Source organism: Oncorhynchus kisutch, linkage group LG26 (assembly GCF_002021735.2).
Source record: "Oncorhynchus kisutch isolate 150728-3 linkage group LG26, Okis_V2, whole genome shotgun sequence".
In the NCBI taxonomy this organism is placed as follows: domain Eukaryota; kingdom Metazoa; phylum Chordata; class Actinopteri; order Salmoniformes; family Salmonidae; genus Oncorhynchus; species Oncorhynchus kisutch.
The window spans coordinates 37,076,122-37,099,818 of NC_034199.2; the positions used below are offsets into that span (position 1 = coordinate 37,076,122).

At 40.9% G+C, this 23,697-nt stretch overlaps 1 protein-coding gene across 20 annotated transcripts in view; it reads left to right on the top strand.

Moving 5' to 3' along the window:
- LOC109870743 (nebulin) overlaps positions 1-23,697 on the top strand; it is a 98,072-nt gene that overhangs the window by 42,272 nt on the left and 32,103 nt on the right. For all 20 annotated transcript variants that reach the window (XR_004205678.1, XM_031806097.1, XM_031806099.1 and 17 more), the window contains 42 exons: positions 1,723-1,830; positions 2,187-2,498; positions 2,631-2,834; positions 3,033-3,137; positions 3,289-3,396; positions 3,530-3,841; positions 3,979-4,182; positions 4,333-4,437; positions 4,637-4,744; positions 4,837-5,148; positions 5,297-5,500; positions 5,705-5,809; positions 6,043-6,150; positions 6,251-6,562; positions 7,338-7,442; positions 7,643-7,741; positions 7,938-8,039; positions 8,247-8,354; positions 8,646-8,957; positions 10,675-10,779; positions 10,936-11,040; positions 11,433-11,537; positions 11,732-11,839; positions 12,328-12,438; positions 15,527-15,724; positions 16,647-16,751; positions 17,111-17,215; positions 17,342-17,446; positions 17,550-17,657; positions 17,883-17,996; positions 18,123-18,320; positions 18,767-18,871; positions 19,101-19,205; positions 19,568-19,675; positions 19,888-19,995; positions 20,966-21,073; positions 21,322-21,426; positions 22,161-22,265; positions 22,501-22,599; positions 22,779-22,883; positions 23,156-23,260; positions 23,428-23,532. Coding sequence is in view for 19 of the 20 variants with exons in the window: in XM_031806097.1 (XP_031661957.1) it covers positions 1,723-1,830; positions 2,187-2,498; positions 2,631-2,834; positions 3,033-3,137; positions 3,289-3,396; positions 3,530-3,841; positions 3,979-4,182; positions 4,333-4,437; positions 4,637-4,744; positions 4,837-5,148; positions 5,297-5,500; positions 5,705-5,809; positions 6,043-6,150; positions 6,251-6,562; positions 7,338-7,442; positions 7,643-7,741; positions 7,938-8,039; positions 8,247-8,354; positions 8,646-8,957; positions 10,675-10,779; positions 10,936-11,040; positions 11,433-11,537; positions 11,732-11,839; positions 12,328-12,438; positions 15,527-15,724; positions 16,647-16,751; positions 17,111-17,215; positions 17,342-17,446; positions 17,550-17,657; positions 17,883-17,996; positions 18,123-18,320; positions 18,767-18,871; positions 19,101-19,205; positions 19,568-19,675; positions 19,888-19,995; positions 20,966-21,073; positions 21,322-21,426; positions 22,161-22,265; positions 22,501-22,599; positions 22,779-22,883; positions 23,156-23,260; positions 23,428-23,532 (5,958 nt within the window). In the remaining variant the exon portion in view is untranslated. The remainder of the gene's footprint in view (positions 1-1,722; positions 1,831-2,186; positions 2,499-2,630; positions 2,835-3,032; positions 3,138-3,288; positions 3,397-3,529; positions 3,842-3,978; positions 4,183-4,332; positions 4,438-4,636; positions 4,745-4,836; positions 5,149-5,296; positions 5,501-5,704; positions 5,810-6,042; positions 6,151-6,250; positions 6,563-7,337; positions 7,443-7,642; positions 7,742-7,937; positions 8,040-8,246; positions 8,355-8,645; positions 8,958-10,674; positions 10,780-10,935; positions 11,041-11,432; positions 11,538-11,731; positions 11,840-12,327; positions 12,439-15,526; positions 15,725-16,646; positions 16,752-17,110; positions 17,216-17,341; positions 17,447-17,549; positions 17,658-17,882; positions 17,997-18,122; positions 18,321-18,766; positions 18,872-19,100; positions 19,206-19,567; positions 19,676-19,887; positions 19,996-20,965; positions 21,074-21,321; positions 21,427-22,160; positions 22,266-22,500; positions 22,600-22,778; positions 22,884-23,155; positions 23,261-23,427; positions 23,533-23,697) is intronic.

The following is a 23,697-nucleotide window of genomic DNA, read 5'->3' on the forward strand; positions in this document are numbered from 1 at the left end:
TTTTTACTCTGATTAAATGTCAGGAATTGTGAAAAACTGAGTTTAAATGTATTTGGCTAAGGTCTATGTAAACTTCTGACTTCAACTGTATCTCGATCTGTATATTTATTTATTTTTATTTTATTTTTACCTTTATTTAACCAGGTAGGCAAGTTGAGAACAAGTTCTCATTTACAATTGCGACCTGGCTAAGATAAAGCAAAGCAGTTCGACAGATAAAACGACACAGAGTTACACATGGAGTAAAAACAAACATACAGTCAATAATGCAGTATAAACAAGTCTATATACAATGTGAGCAAATGAGGTGAGAAGGGAGGTAAAGGCAAAAAAGGCCATGATGGCAAAGTAAATACAATATAGCAAGTAAAATACTGGAATGGTAGTTTTGCAATGGAAGAATGTGCAAAGTAGAAATAAAAATAATGGGGTGCAAAGGAGCTAAATAAATAAATAAATTAAAATTAAATACAGTTGGGAAAGAGGTAGTTGTTTGGGCTAAATTATAGGTGGGCTATGTACAGGTGCAGTAATCTGTGAGCTGCTCTGACAGTTGGTGCTTAAAGCTAGTGAGGGAGCTAAGTGTTTCCAGTTTCAGAGATTTTTGTAGTTCGTTCCAGTCATTGGCAGCAGAGAACTGGAAGGAGAGGCGGCCAAAGAAAGAATTGGTTTTGGGGGTGACTAGAGAGATATACCTGCTGGAGCGTGTGCTACAGGTGGGAGATGCTATGGTGACCAGCGAGCTGAGATAAGGGGGGACATTACCTAGCAGGGTCTTGTAGATGACATGGAGCCAGTGGGTTTGGCGACGAGTATGAAGCGAGGGCCAGCCAACGAGAGCGTACAGGTCACAATGGTGGGTAGTATATGGGGCTTTGGTGATAAAACGGATTGCACTGTGATAGACTGCATCCAATTTGTTGAGTAGGGTATTGGAGGCTATTTTGTAAATGACATCGCCAAAGTCGAGGATTGGTAGGATGGTCAGTTTTACAAGGGTATGTTTGGCAGCATGAGTGAAGGATGGTTGAATTGGAGGCCACGGAAGGAGAGTTGTATGGCATTGAAGCTTGCCTGGAGGGTTGTTAACACAGTGTCCAAAGAAGGGCCGGAAGTATACAGAATGGTGTCGTCTGCGTAGAGGTGGATCAGGGACTCACCAGCAGCAAGAGCGACCTCATTGATGTATACAGAGAAGAGAGTCGGTCCAAGAATTGAACCCTGTGGCACCCCCATAGAGACTGCCAGAGGTCCGGACAGCAGACCCTCCGATTTGACACACTGAACTCTATCAGAGAAGTAGTTGGTGAACCAGGCGAGGCAATCATTTGAGAAACCAAGCATATCTCGGTCTTTGTATATCTATATCTCTATCTCTATATATCTCTATCTCTTTATTTCTATTTATCTATACAGTATATCTACATCTCTATATATCTATATCTCTATAACTTTATATCTTTATCTCTATATAGTATATCTACATCTCTATATATCTATATCTCTATATAGTATATCTTTATCTCTATATAGTATATCTACATCTCTATATATCTATATCTCTATATAGTATATCTTTATCTCTATATAGTATATCTTTATCTCTATATAGTATATCTTTATCTCTATATATCGATATCTTTATATCTCTATATATCTCTCAACCTTCAATGTTTTGCGACTCAGTTTTTTAAACGCTTGTTCCTTCTCCTTTTTTTACAGAAACTGTACAAACAAGGATTTGATGAAACCATCAAGAAGGGTTATTACCTTCCTGTGGATGCTCTCTCTGTCAAGGCTGCCAAGCACGGTAGAGAGATTATCAGTGATGTGAGTACTGTATTTTTGTCCCCCTTTATTCATAGAGTTTTTTTCCAAAGCCTCAAGCTAAATTATCAGTGGTGTAAATGTCATTTCTAGAACATTTTCCCAATTATTATAGTCCTAAAGTCTTATACGAATGACGATTCCTGAATCAGTTCCTGAATCAGTTCCTGAATCAGTTCCTGAATCAGTTTCTGAATCAGTTCCTGAATCAGTTTCTGAATCAGTTCCTGAATCAGTTCCTGAAAATTGAATAAATCAGGCATGAAGATACCTGGAATGTCTTTGATTTATAAGGAAAGGATGTTCAATCAGTTCATCCTTGTCTGACTGTGGTCAAATTCTCTTCTGATCTATTTCAGTACAAGTACAAGGCTGGCTACAGCAAGCAGGTTGGCCACCACATTGGAGCCCGCTGTGTCGAGGAAGACCCTCTGCTCATGCTGGCTATTAACTCAGCCAAGATTGCCAGTGATGCTCTGTACAAGAAGGACTTCCACCAGTCCAAGACCAAGTTCCATCTCCCATTGGACATGATGGCCTTTGAGTTGTGCAAGAAGAACCAGATCCAAGTCAACGACTTCAACTACAGAACTCACCTGCACAACTGGACCTGTCTGCCAGACTCCACTGACGTCGTCCATGCAAGGAAGGTCTACGATCTGCACAGTGACGTAAGCTCCTTCTCAATATACTATATCAAATGCTTTATTTATTTTCCATGACCCACTTCCACGTTTTTTTAAATGTCTACAGTAAGTGTATTTGTTTGGTTGGTTGGTTAATTGATGCTCTCCACATCCAAGGCTGTCTACCGTGCTGACATGGAGTTCATTAGAGGTACTGGCTGGGTCCCCATTGGCTCTCTGGATGTGTTGAAAGCTAAGAAAGCTGCAGAGATTCTGAGCGATCGCCTCTACAAGCAGAAACCAGATTCTCTTAAATACACCACCGACATGCACTCCATGCCTATGGTGCTGGCCAAGGCCAATGCTGAGATCATAAACAAGGTTGGTGAAATGTTCAATACATAGATTATTATGTTACAATATCTTTCACTCAGATCAGTGGTTTAGATGGTCAATCTTGCATTTCTGGTAGCTATTTTCAAGGTCCTTGGGTCTGACAAATGCGCAGTTAAAATCCCATGTAATATTACCTTATTCATATTTTCTTATAACATAATCATTTTTTTTCTCCTATTTCAGGGCAACTATGTTGCACAATGGGATGTTGATAAGATCAAAATCCACGTCGGCAATGAGCTTCCAGAACTTGTGCTGGCCAAGGCCAATGCGATCAACAATAGCAACGTAAGCTCCCTCTTGCTTCCTACATACATTACTACACATTCAATAAATGTTGTGTAACCTAAGACTTCCGCTGAAGCTCTAGTAAAGTTCTAGTGATTCTTAATAATGTGTTGGCTCTGTTTCTAAGCTGTGTCCCTATATACCTTTTCAGAAACTCTACAAAGCTGAATTAGAGGAGTTGTACAGGAAGGGCTACAACCTGAAAAGCGATTGCATCGCCATCAAAGCTGCCAAGCATGGTAGAGAGATCATAAGTGACGTGAGTGCTGGATATTTTCCATCTTTTTTTCACATTATTTGAAAAATGTCAAGAGTTGATGCAAATATATTATCATCATGTATGTGATGTTGACTTAAAGTACAAGTGTATATACATTTTTGCTTCCATTTAGGTCAAGTACAAGGCTGGCTACAGCGAGCAGGTTGGCCACCACATTGGAGCCCGCTGTGTCGAGGAAGACCCTCTGATCATGCTGGCTATGAACTCAGCCAAGATTGCCAGTGATGCTCTGTACAAGAAGGACTTCCACCAGTCCAAGACCAAGTTCCACCTCCCAGTGGACATGCTGACCATTGAATTGGCCAAGAAATGCCAGATGCAGGTCAATGATTTCAACTACAGAACTCGCCTGCACAACTGGACCTGTCTGCCAGACTCCAGTGATGTCGTCCAGGCCAGGAAGGTCTACGCTTTGCATAGTGACGTAAGTAGAATATGAACACTCATTAAGGTTATGAGGGTGGGCCTCACCTATCATTTCAGGACAAGACAAACATTATACCTTCGAAATGTACTTTCTTACCAAATTGTTTTCCCTCTGCTGCTCCCATATAAAACCAGGCTGTGTACAGGGCTGATATGGAATGGCTCAAAGGCACTGGCTGGGTCCCTATTGGCTCGATCGACGTTGAGAAAGCCAAGAAGGCCGCCGAGATCCTGAGCGAGAGGAAATATCGCGAGCACCCAAGCAATTTCAAATTTACCGCCACAACCGAAGACATGCCTTATGCTTTGGCTACGGCCAATGCCCAGATAATGGACAAGGTAATGTGCCTCTTTCTTTCTAGAGCGGAGGGAGATTGAACTCAGGTATACATACTGTACATTCAGATTCACAGGATGCAGAGACTACTATTAAAAATAGTGAGATACATTATTTTCTTATAACATTGCCGTTGTTTTCTTGTGTTTCAGCACCAGTACGTTCAACAGTGGGAGGCCGATAAGGTCCAAATCCACGTCGGCAATGAGCTTCCAGAACTTGTGCTGGCCAAGGCCAACGCGATCACCATGAGCAATGTAGGTCTTTCTTACTTTGCACGCCTTCAAGCTGTTTCCATTTACTCAAGTTGATGTAGTTGTATCTGTTTCTCTATAGCTATATCTCTACATGATTTGACTCTCTCAACCACTTCAATTTTTTTCACATCATATTTTTAAGAAATGAATTACAGTACCTTCGAATGAGGGCACTAAATATATAATGGTGTTATTTCAGAAACTCTACCGTGAGGGATTTGACGAGATGATCGGACAGGGATATCACCTGGATAAGGATGCCATTGCTGTCCAACATGCCAAGAAGAGCAGAGAGATCATCAGTGATGTAAGTTTGTATATCCATCTCCTCTGAATGAGCATTGGCAGCCATCATATAAAACAACACAATACTACTTAGCTAGTCCTCTCTTTTTTCAGTACAAGTACAAGGCCGGCTTCCGCAATCAGTGTGGCCACCATATTGGAGCCCAGTGCGTTGAGGATGACCCTCTGCTTGTACTGGCTGCCAATGCAGCCAGGATCTCCAGTGATATTAACTACAAGAAGGACTTCCACCTCACCAAGACCAAGTTCAGCATTCCACTTGACATGATGTCTGTCGACTTGGCCAAGAAAAGCCAGTTCCAGATCCAAGAATTCACCTACAGAACTAAACTGCACAACTGGACCTGCATGCCAGACAACACTGATGTTGTCCGCGCCAGGAAGGTCTACTCTCTGCATAGTGACGTAAGTACACAGAGAATCATGGTCCAATCCGTTTTGGCTATCACTGGCTCCTTACTCTACCTACCAACCATTGAAGTTCAAACAACTATTGTACTACTATCCCACAAGGAGTAATTACTTTACCTGAACCATGGTTCCTTCCTTCCAGGCGGTGTACAGGGCTGATCTGGAGTGGCTCAGAGGGTGCGGCTGGTTGCCCCAGGGTTCTGTGGATGTCATTAAGGCTAAAAATGGCCAAACTATCCTCAACGAAAGGCTGTACCGCCAGCCCCCCAGCTCTATCAAGTTCACCAGTGTTGTTGACTCTCCAGAGGTTGTCCTGTCGAAGCAGAACGCTGAGATCCTCAGTGATGTGAGTACTTAGCTTTTAGCCATTGAAGTGTCCTTCTATTGAAGTAACCAAACCTGACCTGTTATCTTGGTCTCTTTGTAAAAAGAAAAGCATTTCTGGTAACTGCAGAGATAGACATTTTGTGAAAAATAGATCTAGTCTGCGATAACAGTGGTTGGATTTATCATTAACTCTTTGATTGTGTGTGTTTGTTGCTTTTCACAGAGGAAATATAGAGAGGTTTGGGATACTGAGAAGACCAATATCCACCTGAACAATGACCTTCCTTCTCTGGTGCTGTCCAAGGCTAATGCTATTGCCATCAGCAATGTAAGTCTGCTTCACTGAACGCTTTGCACACTGCCAAGGCACATACTTTGGATGTGTCCTTTGTCTTATTTATAGTATGTGCAGTGAACAGATTCAGTCAACAACAATATCAAGACATTAATACAGATACACAAATAAAGAAACCTATAGACATGTTTTGTTTATAATCACATAACAGTATGCCCAGATATTATTATTTGACTTACCAACTCAATGATCTTTCCATTTCACAGAAACTATACACTAAGGATTGGGATGCCGACAAGGCTAAGGGATACCACATCAAGGAGGACGCCATCGCTGTGCTGAAGGCCAGAAAATCTAGAGACATCATCAGCGACGTAAGAGAAAATGACTGAAGTCGGCGTCCATTTCATTTAGGTCACTTGATTCAATGGAGTCAGTGGAATTAACTCTCTGATCCTCCTTTTTTTCCCTCAGTACAAATACCACGAGGGCTACCGCAAGCAGGTTGGCCACCACATTGGAGCCCGCTGTGTCGAGGAAGACCCTCTGATCATGTTGGCTATGAACTCAGCCAAGATTGCCAGTGATGCTCTGTACAAGAAGGACTTCAACAAGTCCAAGACCAAGTTCCACCTCCCAGTGGACATGCTGACCATTGAACTGGCCAAGAAATGCCAGGTTCAGGTCAACGACTTCAACTACAGAACTCACCTGCACAACTGGACCTGTCTGCCAGACTCCACTGATGTCGTCCAGGCCAGGAAAACCTATGATCTGCAGAGCGATGTGAGTTTTACCATATTTGGACTCAAGGAAGAGTAGCTTCTGCTTTTACAACTGTTAATAGGGATCCTGTAGTGGGGTAATATTTTATATAAATGCATATTGTATACACCTCACATGCAACCCATAATAAGACTGCAGCTAATATAAACAAAGTATATTAAACTGAATATCTGACCCCATAATGATGATTTAGCAATAAGCAGGAGACTATAGTTGAGTTACAATAATGGGCAATCAAGAAAGGTCTGAGAATGGAATTCTAAATGTGTTTTTAATTACTTTGTCAAATGAACGATACATTATACAAGGCATGCACTTAAGTTAAAAAAGCATTAACGATCATTACAAGGTATATTCTAGGGATGAGAGAGAGAGAGAGAGAGAGAGAGAGAGAGAGACAGAGACGGAGACAGAGACAGAGACAGAATGGGGGTTGGAGAGATAATGCAGCATTCCTAAGACAACACAAAGGAAATGTTTGCATACAGTGTAAAGAGTCACTTCGGGAGCTGGGCTGCTCTACAATACTAATAAAATAAATACTAATAAATACTTTGCATCCTTTTTTTTTTATCCCTGTATGAAATTGTAATTAGTTGCTTATGATAATATGTTGTATATGCTGTGTTCACCTCAAAGTATTTCAGGGACATCCTCACCCCATATATCTTTGTTGATTTTAACCCTCTGTTCATTCATATTTGGGAAAGGCTATCAGTGTTTAGTGACACATTGACCCCTATGCCAATACAAACACCCTGTTGTCTTCTCCCAGGCGGTGTACAAGGCTGATCTGGAGTGGCTCAGGGGATGTGGTTGGAACCCCCATGAGTCTGTGGAGGTGTTGAAAGTGAAACACGCCCAAGCGGTCCTGGCTGACGTAAGTCATTTAAAACATATAATATATGTAATAATAATTCTATATATATAATAATATGATAGTATATAGTAATAATGCCTGCAAGCAAGTGTGTCATCTGCCTGATTTATTTTATTTGTGGACTGAAACAGGTTAACATTTAATGACATGTATTGATGGTTGATTTTGGTTTGACTGTTGTTGTTTATGTTGTCTTGCAGAGAGGCTACCGTGTCAAGTTGGATCAGCAGAAGTTCACAGCTCCTGTGGACAGAATAGACATGGTTTGCGCCAAGAACGCTGCAGAGATCCTCAATGAGGTGGGTCGGGACATGGGACAATTTTGACATGTTATAACACATGAAAGAATCACAATGTTTTTGGAACTTCTCACATTTTGTGGATAACAGGTATCACAATGAAGGAAAAAAACATTGGACTGTTGAAGCAACAAGAACAGTAGTCATTAAGTACAATACTAATCAATTGCTTTTGTGTTGTTTTTTTTTCGTGCAGGCTAATTACCGTGCACTGTGGCACACAGAGAAGACTAAGTACACGGTCACAGACACCCCAGGATTGGCAACAGCAAGAGAGGTGGCCAAGAATCTCCATCCGGTAAGATACCTTTTCTTTCTTTACATCAGAGTTCTCAGACATTTGAAATGCTCAAAGTGCCTTTGCCAGTCTGAATAATGAAGGTAGAGGGGAATTCCACTTTCCATTTTGAAATAAATAAGAAAGAAAAACAGAAGAAAATGTTCCTAATACACGTAGTGTATTACACTCTGTAATCTCTGTTCCTATCTATCTTCCTGTTCACAGAAACTATACACCAAGGACTGGGATAAGGTCAAAGCTACTGGCTTCTTCATGCCCGGAGATGCTGTTCCCATCAAGCAGTGCATCCACAACAATAAAGTCCAGAGTGACGTGAGTATCACAGTGTTTTCCTTTATTTAAACAGGTTGTCATTGATACTTATCTCATCTAAATGTAATGGAACAGTATTGTCCGTTCACTCCCAATAAAGATAACATTGACGACATAATGTTCTTAATATCCTGTGGAGTGTTTAAGTGACTCAACATATCCATACTCTCAGTGCCGTTTTACTTCTAAATGCTTAGATCTCTATTGCAGTCTCTGTATGTATAAATAAACAGTCAATTCAATTGTAACTCAGTAAGGCACACTTTGATACTTTACGTGTCTCTTTCACAGCACAAATACAAGACCGAATATCGCAAGCAGGCTGGCCACCACATTGGTGCCCGCTGTGTCGAGGATGACCCTCTGCTCGTGCTGGCTATTAACTCAGCCAAGATTGCCAGTGATGCTCTGTACAAGAAGGACTTCCACCAGTCCAAGACCAAGTTCCATCTGCCAGTGGACATGTTGTCCTTTGAGCTGGCAAAAAAATGCCAGTTCCAGGTCAATGACGACCACTACAGGACCCGTCTACATAACTGGACCTGTCTGCCAGACTCCACTGATGTCACACAGGCCCGCAAAGCCTACGACCTTCAGAGTGACGTGAGTAGATAGATAGGCCTACCTGACACAACTTAACAATTACAGTATGTCCGTTATGCTTTAGGGCTTCCAGGATACATATACACGGAGTGTACAAAACATTAGGAACACCTGCTCTTTCCATGACATAGACTGACCAGTTGAATCTGATCCCTTGTTGAGGTCACTTGTTAAATCCACTTCAATCAGTGTAGATGAAGGGGAGGAGACAGGTTAAATATTCATTTTTAAGCCGTCAGACAATTGGGACATGGATTGTGTATGTGTGCCATTCAGAGGGTAAATGGGCAGGACACAATATTAAAGTGCGTTTGAACGGGGTATCGTAGTAGGTGCCAGGAGCACTGGTTTGAACGGGGTATCGTAGTAGGTGCCAGGAGCACTGGTTTGAACGGGGTATCGTAGTAGGTGCCAGGAGCACTGGTTTGAACGGGGTATCGTAGTAGGTGCCAGGAGCACTGGTTTGAACGGGGTATCGTAGTAGGTGCCAGGAGCACTGGTTTGAACGGGGTATCGTAGTAGGTGCCAGGAGCACTGGTTTGAATGGGGTATTGTAGTAGGTGCCAGGAGCACTGGTTTGAACGGGGTATCGTAGTAGGTGCCAGTAGCACTGGTTTGAACGGGATATCGTAGTAGGTGCCAGGAGCACTGGTTTGAACGGGGTATCGTAGTAGGTGCCAGGAGCACTGGTTTGAACGGGGTATCGTAGTAGGTGCCAGGAGCACTGGTTTGAACGGGGTATCGTAGTAGGTGCCAGGAGCACTGGTTTGAACGGGGTATCGTAGTAGGTGCCAGGAGCACTGGTTTGAACGGGGTATCGTAGTAGGTGCCAGGAGCACTGGTTTGAACGGGGTATCGTAGTAGGTGCCAGGAGCACTGGTTTGAACGGGGTATCGTAGTAGGTGCCAGGAGCACTGGTTTGAACGGGGTATCGTAGTAGGTGCCAGGAGCACTGGTTTGAACGGGGTATCGTAGTAGGTGCCAGGAGCACTGGTTTGAACGGGGTATCGTAGTAGGTGCCAGGAGCACTGGTTTGAACGGGGTATCGTAGTAGGTGCCAGGAGCACTGGTTTGAACGGGATATCGTAGTAGGTGCCAGGAGCACTGGTTTGAACGGGGTATCGTAGTAGGTGCCAGGAGCACTGGTTTGAATGGGGTAGCATAGTAGGTGCCAGGAGCACTGGTTTGAGTGTGTCAAGAACTGCAATGCTGCTGGGTTTTTCACACGCAACATTTTCCCTTGTGTATCAAGAATGGTCCACCACACAAAGGCCATCCAGCCAATTTGACACAACTGTGGGAAGCATTGGAGTCAACATGGGCCAGCGTCCCTGTTGAACACTTCGGCACCTTGTAGAGCCCATTCCCCTCCATGAATTGACGCTGTTCTGAGGGCAAAAGGGGGTGCAACTGAATATTAGGAAGATGTTCCTAATGTTTTGTACTGTGTATATCTCTATCTCTCTCTCTCCCCCCTATCTCTCTCTCTTTCTCTCTCCCCCTCTCCCTCTCTCTCCACCCCTTCTCCCTCTCCCTCTCTCTCTCTCTCTCTCTCTCTCTCTCTCTCTCTCTCTCTCTCTCTCTCTCTCTCTCTCTCTCTCTCTCTCTCCCCTTCTCTATCTCCCCCTCTCTTCCCCCTCTCTCTCTCCCCCACACCCCTTTTATACCTCTAGGTAAAATGATTGTTTGTCTGACTCTCTCCTCTGTCTGTATGCAGGTTGTCTACAAGGCCGATTTGGAATGGCTCCGTGGATGTGGATGGGTTGCTGCCGAATGTGTCGATCACGTCAAAGTCAGGAATGCCCAGAAGATCATGAACGAGGTAGGTTCCTTTATCTGTATCCAAGCTGTTGGTGTGGTTCTAGGTTTCATTGGGCACATTCTGCTCCTCACATCTCTGTCATTAGTACTGTATGTGTTTGCTACCCTTCAGGGAATTCTTACCATGTCTTTCTCTCTCTCTAATGTCTTTTTGCAGAGGCTTTACAAGAAGGATGCCAAAGACAACTTTGCCAAATACACACATATCGTGGATCGTCCTGAGCATATCCTGGCCACCATCAATGCTTTTAACCTCAGTGATGTGAATGAATTAATTTACTACTTTAGATTTTATCTTCGCTAAGTTTACCAAAAGTAAAACAACTACAGGCCATGAAAAAGTATTTGACACCTTTCTGAATTTCTCTATTTTTGTATATTTTTGATCTTGAATGTTATCAGATCTTCAACCAAAACATAATATTAGATAAAGTGAACCTGAGTTTACAAATAACAAAAAAAGGGGGCAAATACTTTTTGGGATGTACTTTTCCACTGTTTCAAAATATTATTTGAAAGCAACCCTGGTAGGATAGAGTACCTCCTTCAGAAAGCCTTTGACCCATACCTCAGAGAAACATGTGAGGACATTGTGTTAAGCGGGATCCTTCAAATTGATCATGACCTGTGCCTATATGTCCTTCTGTTGTAAAGCTGAAGTACAAGGAGACCTTCAATGCAGAGAAGGGCATGTACATCGGCTCAGAGGACACACCCCAGCTGGCCCATAGCAGAGAGGTCGCCAAGGTCATCAGTGAGGTAAAGTACTCTACATCCATAGGACTTCGTCTTCACAGAAACACCCATCTGCATAAATGTCTAATTTTATATACAAAATATCATTTTAATAATGTAGATAATAATTAATACATTTTATTATTTCTATGTTATACAAAATAAATACATGTCTGAAACGATGTTTACATTGTGGATTGTTTTGTTGTCATTTGTAGAAATACTACAAACTGCCCTGGGATGAAAGCAAAGCCACTGGTTACCAGCTGGACGCCCATTACATCCCTGTAGTCGGAGCCAAGAAGACCAGGGAGATTGTCAGCGATGTGAGTCTAATTCATAGTCTCTTGACAACCAACAATACAAATATGATTAACAGGAAAGAATATAATGATTATTACTATTAAATATACATAATAATTAAAGAGCAACTGACATGTGACTTTAGTACTATTAAATATAGTCAGAATAGTTGGTAATATATTGGATTTCTTAACATGTGTTAAATGTGTGTCAGTTTGATCATATCAATTAGTAACTGCTAGTGGTTGCTGTGGCAACAGAAGCAGACACATAACATGTAAATATAGCAGAGATTGTTTGTCCACTGTGCTGTCCACTGTGCTGTCCACTGTGCTGTCCACTGTGCTGTGCACTGTGCTGTGCACTGTGCTGTCCACTGTGCTGTCCACTGTGCTGTCCACTGTGCTGTGCACTGTGCTCTGCTATGTATACTTGCTGTATCAACAAAGCGCTTTGCTCTCTGCAATCGATGATGACATTTTTTTCTTTCTTTGAAACTAAAACATTTCAGGTTAAATACCATGACGCCCATGAGAAGGCCAAGGGCCACTACCTGGCTGGCACCCTGGTGGACTTCCCTGAGGTGATGCGCTGTGGAGAACAGGAGAAACAGAAGGGCCTGGTAAGATATTATACTGCTATAATTCTATAATATATCTACAGTATATCTAGTAAGATATACTACTGCTATAATACCATAATATATCTACAGTATATCTAGTAAGATATACTACTGCTATAATACTATAGTACAGTATGTCTGGTAAGATTTAATACTGCTATAATTCTATAATATATCTACAGTATATCTAGTAACATATACTACTGCTATAATACTATAGTACAGTATATCTACAGTCTGTCTGGTAAGATATAATACTGCTATAAGACTATAGTACTGAACAGTATATCTACAGTCTGTCTGGTAAGATATAATACTGCTATAATACTATGGTACAGTATATGTACAGTCTGTCTGGTAAGATATAATACTGCTATAATACTATAGTACTGAACAGTATATCTACAGTCTGTCTGGTAAGATATAATACTGCTATAATACTATAGTACTGAACAGTATATCTACAGTCTGTCTGGTAAGATATAATACTGCTATAATACTATGGTACAGTATATGTACAGTCTGTCTGGTAAGATATAATACTGCTATAATACTATAGTACTGAACAGTATATCTACAGTCTGTCTGGTAAGATATAATACTGCTATAATACTATAGTACTGAACAGTATATCTACAGTCTGTCTGGTAAGATATAATACTGCTATAATACTATGGTACAGTATATGTACAGTCTGTCTGGTAAGATATAATACTGCTATAATACTATAGTACTGAACAGTATATCTACAGTCTGTCTGGTAAGATATAATACTGCTATAATACTATAGTACTGAACAGTATATCTACAGTCTGTCTGGTAAGATATAATACTGCTATAATACTATAGTACTGAACAGTATATCTACAGTCTGTAGATATATGTAATAGTCCGGTGGCCATTTGATTAATTGTTCAGCAGTCTTATGGCTTGGGGTTAGAAGCTGTTAAGGTGCCTTTTGGTCCTAGACTTGGCGCTCGGGTACAGCTTGCCGTGCAGTAGCAGAGAAGACAGTCTATGATTTGGGTGACTGGAGTCTCTGACAATTTTATGGGCTATAGTTTTTAAAACTATAGAATACAGTGCCTTCGGAAAGTATTCAGACCCCCTGACTTTTTCCACATTTTGTTACGTTACAGCCTTATTCTAAAATGGATTAACAAAAAAAAATCCTCAGCAATCTACACACAATACCCCGTAATGACAAAGTGAAACAGGTTTTAAGATATTTTTGCAAAAAATATAACTGAAATACCTTATTCAGACCCTTTGCTATGAGACTTGAAATGGAGCTCAGGTGCCTGTTTCCATTGATCATCTCTGAGATGTTTCTACAACTTGATTGGAGTCCACCTGTGGTAAATTCAATTGATTGGACATGATTTGGAAAGGCACACACCTGTCTATATAAGCTTCCACAATTGACAGTGCATGTCAGAGGAAAAACCAAAGCCACGAGGTCGAAGGAATTGTCCATAGAGCTCAGAGACAGGATTGTATAATAATGCTATAATACTATAGTACAGTATATCTACAGTCTGTCTGGTAAGATATAGCGCTCAGGACCTCAGACCCTATGCACACAGCCAAGACAACGCAGGAGTGGCTACGGGGCAAGTCTCTGAATGTCCATGAGTGGCCCAGCCAGGGCCTGGACTTGAACCCGATCTACAGTAACATCTCTGGAGAGACCTGAAAATAGCTGGGCACCAACACTCCCTATTGAGAGGATCTGCAGAGAAGAATGGGAGAAACTTTCCAAATACAGCTGTGCCAAGCTTGTAGCATCATACCCAAGAAGACTCAAGGCTGTAATCGCTGCCAAAGGTGCTTCCACAAAGTGCTGAGTAAAGGGTCTGAATATTTATGTGAATGTGATATTTCAGATTTAATAAATATGTAAAAAATTTGACAAAAACTGTTTTTGCTTTGTTATTATGGGGTATTGTGTGTAGATTGATGAGTGAAAAAAACTATTTAATCCATTTTAGAATAAGGCTGTAACGTAACAAAATGTGGAAAACGTCAAGGGGTCTGAATACTTTCCGAAGTCACTGTTTCTACAGTATACCTAATAAATAAAATACTGCTATTATACTATAGTATATCTACAGTATATCTAGTAAGATATGATAATGCTATAATATTATAGTATATCTACCGTATATCTAGGTAATATATTACTGCTATAATAATATAGTATATCTATAGTCTATCTAGTAAAATATAATACCGCTATAATTATATATCTACAGCATATCTAGTAAGATATGATACAACTATAATACTACAGTATATCTATAGTATATCTACAGTACATCTATAGTATAGTATATCTATAGTATAGTATATCATTAGTATATCTATAGTATATCTAGTAAAATATGATACTGCTGCATATTCAGGGCGGCAGGTAGCCTAGTGATAAGAGCTTTAGGCCAGTCACTGAAAAGTTGCTGGATCGAATCCCCGAACTGACAAGGTAAAAATCTGTCATTCTGCCCCTGGACAAGGCAGTTAACCCACTGTTCCCCAGTAGGCTGTCATTGTAAATAAGAATTTGTTCTTGACTGACTTGCCTAGTTAAATAAAGGTAAAAAAAAAATTAAATGGTATGTTCACATATATTAAGATATTACTTACGCAGTATAATCTAGTAAATCGCACACATGATAATCCAGTCGCTACAGTCGCCAAAGATACAATAAAACAACGGAAGGTCGTCATTAAGAATTTGTTCTTAAATCTACCTGTATAAATAAAAGTTAACAAATACACTCTGTTGGAACTTGGAATATGCCATGTTTACTCCTTAGATATACTTTCTTATTCATATGTTTAGTTCTGTCAGGTTCTCCTACTTATTTGTTATTTATTTGATTGAATTTGCTTTACTTACTTCTAATCTTATTTTGTTGTTGCAATGTTGAGAGGTGAACCTGCAGGTATGCATTTCATTGTACTCTGTGCACCACGTTTATCCTGTGCATGTGACGAATATGCTTTCATTTGATTTGATTATATTTTGGATTTGAAAATAATCCACGTATCTGGAGATCTGAACACAGTGCCCTGTTCTTTCTTCCAGAGGAATTACCAGAAGGAGTATAATACCAACAAGACCAAGAACCACATCCCCGCTGACATCATTCCCAACATGGTGGCTAAGAGGTGCCAGGACATGCTCAGTGACGTGCTGTATCGCACCTTACTGCACAACTGGACCTGCCACCCCGACCAGCAGGACATTCTCAGAGCCCGCAAGAACAATGAGATCCTGAGTGATGTATGTTGTATTTCGCACATGTTCAAGACATACTTTACAAATAAGTAAAAAAATACACTGAACAAAAAAACTTTGTTGGTCCCATGAAATGTTTCATACGCACAAAAAGCTTATTTCTCTAAAATGTTGTGCACAACTTTGTTTACATCCCTATTGGTGAGCATTTCTCCTTTGCCAAGATAATTCATCCACCTGACAGGTGTGGCATATCAACAAGCTGATTAAACAGCATGATCATTACACAGGTGCACCTTGTGCTGGGGACAATAAAAGGCTACTTTAAAAATATGCAGTTTTGCCACAGATGTCTCAAGTTTTGAGGGAGCATGCAATGGGCATGCTGGCTGCAGGAATGTCGACCAGAGCTGTTGCCAGAGAATGTAATGTTCATTTCTCTACCATAAGCTGCTTCCAACATCGTTTTAGAGAATTTGGCAGTATGTCCAACCGGCTTCACAACTACAGACCACGTGCCAGGACCACGTACCAGGTCCAGCCCAGGACCTCCGCATAGGGCTTCTTTACCCACAGGATTGTCTGTCGGGGTGGCTAAATCCTCTCAGACCCACCCATGGCTGTACCCAGTCATGCGAAATACATAGATTAGGGCCTAATGAATTTATTTCAATTGAGTGATTTCCTTATATGAACTGTAACTCAGTAAAATCTTTGAAATTGTTGCATTTATATTTTTGTTCAGTGTGTGTGTGTATATATATATATATATAGTTTAAAAACAAAACAATGACATGCTGTATTTAAGAAACAAATAGAAGTAATAATAATGTCGGCTCGTCTGTTCCTCATCCCTCTGCTGTCCTTAGTTAGCTACACTACCGTACACTATCACAGTATTTGTAAAATCCCATTAAATCCAACTGATCTGATCTCTGCGTTGTGGTATTGTCTATCGATCTGCTAGGTGTACTACAAAGATGACCTGAACTGGACAAAAGGAATTGGTTGCTATGTTTGGGACACACCTGAGCTTGTCCGTGCCAAGAATGCCTACCTGCTGCAGAGCGAAGTGAGTACAAAGAGAGACATCACCTCTGTCACACTTACTGTCATTTATACCAATGAATCCCCTAGTCTTTTGTTTGTTAATGATTGACTACCAGTCCATCATAAATACTAAATAAATAGTATATTTTATCATAATAGTGATAAGAGATTATTTAAAAAGTTATATTCCTGTGTGGAGACTATTACATTTTTGTCATTTCGCAGAAGCTTTTATCTAGATTGACTTACAGTAGTGACTGCATACATGTTCATACTGGTCCCCCATGGGAATTGAACCCACAACCCTGGCATTGCAAGCACCTTGCTCTCACCAACTGAGCCACACGTGACCATGTGGCTTCTGCATTTGTTTTCTCACAGCTCAAATACAAGGAGGAGGGTAAGAAGGAATTCAACAACTACTCCATCGTGACAGACACCCCTATCTATGTGACTGCTCTCCTGGGTCACACCTGGGCCAGTGATGTGAGTGTCAGATGTACTATACAGAAATCTATACTATACTGCATCATACTACACAATTCCTCTAATAGTATAACAAAAATAAAAACATCTGCTTTGTATCAAAACATATGCTCTTTTTCTCCACAGCTGAACTACAGGGAGGCTTACCAGAAAGACAAGCATATCTATACCACAATTCTGGATACCTATGACTATGCACACAATGCCAACCTCAAGGACATCTACAGCACCGTGAGTGTGGCTCTACTGTAGACAGACAGTATGTCTCCAAATGACCTATTAGGATTTTAAATGCTGTATTCAGAATGTTGATCTTTCTTTTTGTGTCATCTAGAAAGCATATACATCTGCCTGGGACAAGATCAAGGCTAAGGATTACACGCTGCCATCAGACTCCCACGCCCTGAAACACGCCAAACAACAGAAGGTCATCCTCAGCAATGTGAGTTCAACATATCACCCAACTTAAAACCCTTTCGTAGTCCAACACGTTTTTTAACTATTGATGCTCTTTATTGAGAATTCATCATTTGTTTCATGTTGTTGTTTTGGATCCCTACGATTCAATGTCATTCATTTGGTTTATCAGTAATCTCACACATAAAAGTTGCATGTACATTGTTAAATCTTCTACTCAAAGCAACCCATATGATCCCCTCCCCTATAGGTTAAATACAGGGAGGATTATGAGAAGTTCAAGTCCCTCTACACCCTGCCCAAGTCCCTTGAGGACGACCCACAAACTCTCCGCTGCCTCAAAGCTGGAAAGATGGGTCTTGACGTGAGTCTTGTTGCCTTTTTTCATGATCACCTCTTTACTCTTTCCATATGGCAGTCAAACACATTGATCTTAAACCGATAGAAATGTAGACACACCTAATGGTTTATGTACCCACCCTATGTATAGCGCTTGTACAAGGCGGACTATGAGAAGACCAAGGCAAAGAACCACATCCCCCCAGATATGCTAGATGTCCTCTCAGCCCGTCAAACCCAGAACCATGTCAGTGAGATCGGTTACAGGAAGCACCTGCACCAGTGGATCTGTATGCCTGATATGCAAGTGTACGTCCAGGCACGCAAGGTCAACGAGCAGCTCAGCGACGTGAGTCATCTGAACAATTCATATTTCAATACACTTTTTTTATGTGGAAAACTGCATTTATTGGAATTTCACATTGCATTTAATCAGTGTCATGTGAAGTTAAATTATTATAATTTAATTATAATTATAATAAAATGTGTTATTCTTACTTATTATAAACAATATTATTTTCAAATCAAATATATCATGTTTTTTACATATTAAAAAGAAAAATGTTCTTCAGGAAGACCTAGTGTTATTTTTTTTTCTGGTGTGTAGTCGTTCATTTACGATCTGGTAGAATGTGTCAGACAAAGTAACTACTATTGGAAATGACTTCTAAACTAACAGTTATATGTGTGTAGTTCATTATATTATGTAGTTCTAAGTTATAGTGCATTAATTCTGTTCTTCCTCTTGCTTGTCATTAGGACTTCATTAACTGATATTTTTCTGTAACTCCCCAGATCTTCTACAAGGAGGACCTGACCTGGCTGAGGGGAATTGGCTGCTATGCCTGGGACACCCCTGAGATCCTGCGAGTCAAGGCTGCTGACAAACTGCAGAGCGATGTATGCTCCCTCCGCATGCCTCTCACCTATCTTTCTTAATCCGTCTTTCCTCCTCTCCTCTCCTCTCCTCTCCTCTCCTCTCCTCTCCTCTCCTCTCCTCTCCTCTCCTCTCCTCTCCTCTCCTCTCCTCTCCTCTCCTCTCCTAATCTAATGACTGTAGGAATCAGATTAACCCCACAGATGTGGACAAAGATGTGGATGTATTTGTGTGTTTGTTCTTGTCTTCCAGAACAAGTACAGAGCCAAGGGCATTGAGGCATTCAAGGATTACTCTATGGTCATCGACACTCCTACCTATGAGACTGCAAAACTGAGTTCTCAGAACCTGAGCGATGTGAGGACCATCACTAAAGCTTCTTACTTCTATATCACCATCTTAATGTTTTATTTCACCCTTATTTAATCAGACGAGTCAGTTAAGAACAAATTCAAGTTGACTTAAAATAATTTTCAATCAATCAAATGCATTTATAAAGCCCTATTTACATCAGTAGATGTCACAAAGTGCTTATACAGAAACCCAGCCTAAAACCCAACCTAGATAGCAACCAGGCTCTGTGGGGTGACCAGTGCTCTTCTGGCCGTGCCGGGTAGAAATTACAAGAGTGCATGTACATTAAGGCCAGATCGTTCAAGTTCAATGATGAAGCATATTAAGTTCTCACCTATTCGTCCTCTATCCTCTCATGTTCTCAGCTCCACTACCGTAACGACTACGTCACCAATGTCAAGGGAACTAACTCCTCCCCTGCTGTCACCGTGGATACAGAGAGGGCACGCCTGGCCAACTTCAACCAGAGTGATGTAAGATGTTTTCAATTCTTACTTATTTTCTTTGATCATTTATTTGCTTTAAGTACATTCTTACAAAGCATACATCACTCATAACTTCAAAGATGCATAGATAGTAACTACTCCCTCAAACTGTTTCTGGATATAAACGCTGACTGTAATTTCTATGATGATTCTCATATCTTATGTCCTCTTCTGATTACTCCTCTCCTTATTTTCTTCAGAACTTGTACAAGGAGGCCAACAAGAACTCCATGCCCACTGGCTACTCTCTTCCCCACGACAATCCTCTCATGAAGCAGGCGAAACAAAATTCCATTGTTGCCAGCAGCGTAAGAAAGACACTTTATTTTCTTAAAATGTTCATCAATTTGTTACATTGTGTATAAAATATGAACCATTCACATTCCCTGAGGTCATTGTAAAAAATAAAATAATATGAATCTATTCAGATGCAAAGTTTCAGTTATAAGAGGCACATACTGTAGGAGTGTTGTGTACTGTAGGATGACTGGATGGATGTAGTGGAGTTACACTAGGAACAGTCTTGTGTTGTGTACTGTAGGATGACTGGATGGATGTAGTGGAGTTACACTAGGAACAGTCTTGTGTTGTGTACTGTAGGATGACTGGATGGATGTAGTGGAGTTACACTAGGAACAGTCTTGTGTTGTGTACTGTAGGATGACTGGATGGATGTAGTGGAGTTACACTAGGAACTGTCTTGTGTTGTGTACTGTAGGATGACTGGATGGATGTAGTGGAGTTACACTAGGAACAGTCTTGTGTTGTGTACTGTAGGATGACTGGATGGATGTAGTGGAGTTACACTAGGAACAGTCTTGTGTTGTGTACTGTAGGATGACTGGATGGATGTAGTGGAGTTACACTAGGAACAGTCTTGTGTTGTGTACTGTAGGATGACTGGATGGATGTAGTGGAGTTACACTAGGAACTGTCTTGTGTTGTGTACTGTAGGATGACTGGATGGATGTAGTGGAGTTACACTAGGAACAGTCTTGTGTTGTGTACTGTAGGATGACTGGATGGATGTAGTGGAGTTACACTAGGAACAGTCTTGTGTTGTGTACTGTAGGATGACTGGATGGATGTAGTGGAGTTACACTAGGAAAAGTCTTGTGTTGTGTACTGTAGGATGACTGGATGGATGTAGTGGAGTTACACTAGGAACAGTCTTGTGTAGGTGAATTAAAGGAAGCCTATATGTGTAGTTACCGTAGAATGGTAATATATTGGATTTGTATCGTAGTACCTCACTCGTGGAATTGTGTTGTTGTGTAGGTGAAGTACAAGAATGACTATGAAAAGTCAAAGGCTACGAACTATACCATGGATCCAGAAGGTGTCAGCTTCGTCAACATCAGGAACGCCAACAAGGTCACCAACCCGGTAGGATTACAAACGTCTGCTACTCTTCCCTCACTATTTGGAAAAATATAATAATTTATTAATTATTCAATTTGATTGATGATCCTTCTATATTTTTTTTGTTATGAATCCCTTGAAAGATGTTGAATCGTTATAGAGTCAAAGACTCTAGTATGTTGGTATTATTAAAAGGATTGTTTTGTGGTGTAGTAGTAGTGATGTTATTTCCCCTCTCTCTCTCTCTCTGTCTGTTTGTCTGTCTGTTTCAGCGTCTATACCGTGAGCTGTATGAGAAGAGCAAGGGCAAGATCCACACCACCTATGACACACCCGAGATCAGACAGGTCAAGATGACCCAGGAGGCCGTCAGCGACGTACGTGACCTTTTGACATCCTGTCATTATCACTCCTGTACTATTGTCATTGATGGTTGTTACTATGGCTCATTGATGTTTGTTACTATTGTCATTGATGTTTGTTACTATGGCTCATTGATGGTTGTTACTATGGCTCATTGATGTGTGTTACTATGGCTCATTGATGTGTGTTACTATGGCTCATTGATGTGTGTTACTATGGCTCATTGATGTGTGTTACTATGGCTCATTGATGTGTGTTACTATGGCTCATTGATGGTTGTTACTATGGCTCATTGATGTGTGTTACTATGGCTCATTGATGTTTGTTACTATGGCTCATTGATGTTTGTCACTATGGCTCATTGATGTTTGTTACTATGGCTCATTGATGTGTGTTACTATGGCTCATTGATGGTTCTTACTATGGCTCATTGATGTTTGTTACTGTGGCTCATTGATGTGTGTTACTATGGCTCATTGATGTGTGTTACTATGGCTCATTGATGTGTGTTACTATGGCTCATTGATGTTTGTCACTATGGCTCATTGATGTTTGTCACTATGGCTTTGTGTTGATGCTTGCTACAAGTCTAATTCATCATGATTATATCTATTTTTTCATTCATACTGTACATTCATTATATTTAGAGACATTTCGTTTAAAAACAATGTATTTATTTGTTCTATTTGCTGTGAAGTTAGTTTGTCACATGTTCTAAGTACAGTGTGTCTCCCTCTGTCCCATGCAGTTGTGTTACAAGGAGAAGTACTTCGCTAACAGAGGCACCATGATCCCCATGGGCATCACTCCCCAGATGATACACTGTAACCACGTCAACGAGATCACCAGTGACGTACGTGGCCCAATAACGTTCACTCACTGAAAACAAAGCAGCCAAGTATCTTCTGAAACAGGCAATATTTAGGCTATACAACTACTGAAATATGTTTTTTTCAACGAATACTTAAGTTAACTTCAGTGAGAATATGAGAAGGGTTAATGGTTTATTGTTACTTTTCTAAGTCCCTCCATGCCTTATGAATAATTATACAGTAATGTAATCGTTGTGTCTCTGTTTCCATCACCAGCTGAGATACAAGGAGGACCTTCTGTGGCTGAGAGGCATTGGCTGCTTCCTGTATGACACACCTGAGATGTCTACTGTCCGCAACATTACCAAGTTTAGAGTAGGTACCTTTCCTTTCTTTCTCATTTTGTTATGGCTTCAATCACCAATCAGTTGGTGGATTACACTCCTCACGAGGCGATTAATTAGCTAAGTATACACAATCTGCAAATACTGTAAATACTGTCTGTAATATTTCTGCTCCATGTTAATCCATATTAATTTGTCTTACCACAACAGGCCAACTATGAAGTTGAGGCAAAGAAGAACCATGCCAACTTCACTGTGGTCCTGGACACACCAGAGTACCAGCGCGTCACTGAGTTAAAGACCCACATGAGCGACGTGAGTCATGTTCTCTACTATATCGCCCGCCATTTCCCACACATATATATATATATAATATATATCTATATATATTATTAATATATCATATTGTAATATACAATATATTAACAGAATACAGTAAAACTGCCATTATACGAGGCCGTTGCTTGTTGGAGACTCAGCATTTAATGGAAGTTTTGCCGTATTATAATATGGTTTAACAGGTCTGTCTTTCTGTCTGAATAGGCAGTGTGAAGTGGCTATGTTAACCTTTAACCTCTCGTCCTCAGCTGATGTACAGAGCCCAGGGCAATGTGGACAAGACCAAGTGCACCACCACCCTGGACTCCATCGATGTCAAGAGAGTCAAATGGGCCCAACAGCTCAGCAACAAGGCAAGTCGATTTAGCTCTCATAGATACAATAAACCTGGTGAACTCTTGGAGGACTGATATCTGTGTTAAGATTTGTATTGATACCAACTTAAAGCACAACAATTACAAAAATGAGTTACAAAGAAAGTGATTTCTGACATTTTTGTTCATGTATCTCATAACTGCAGTATACGTACACTGACCTGGCTTCCAAGGAGAGGGCCCACTTCACTCCGGAGGTGGACACCCCAATAATGGACCACGCCAGGGCTATGAAGGTGGTCAACAGCGAGGTAAGTCTTTCTAACGCAATTTAACTCAAACACTTTTCGTCCTTACAACCCAGTGTGAAGGTTATCACGTCCCAGTGTGAAGGTTATCACGTCCCAGTGTGAAGGTTATCACGTCCCAGTGTGAAGGTTATCACGTCCCAGTGTGAAGGTTATCACGTCCCAGTA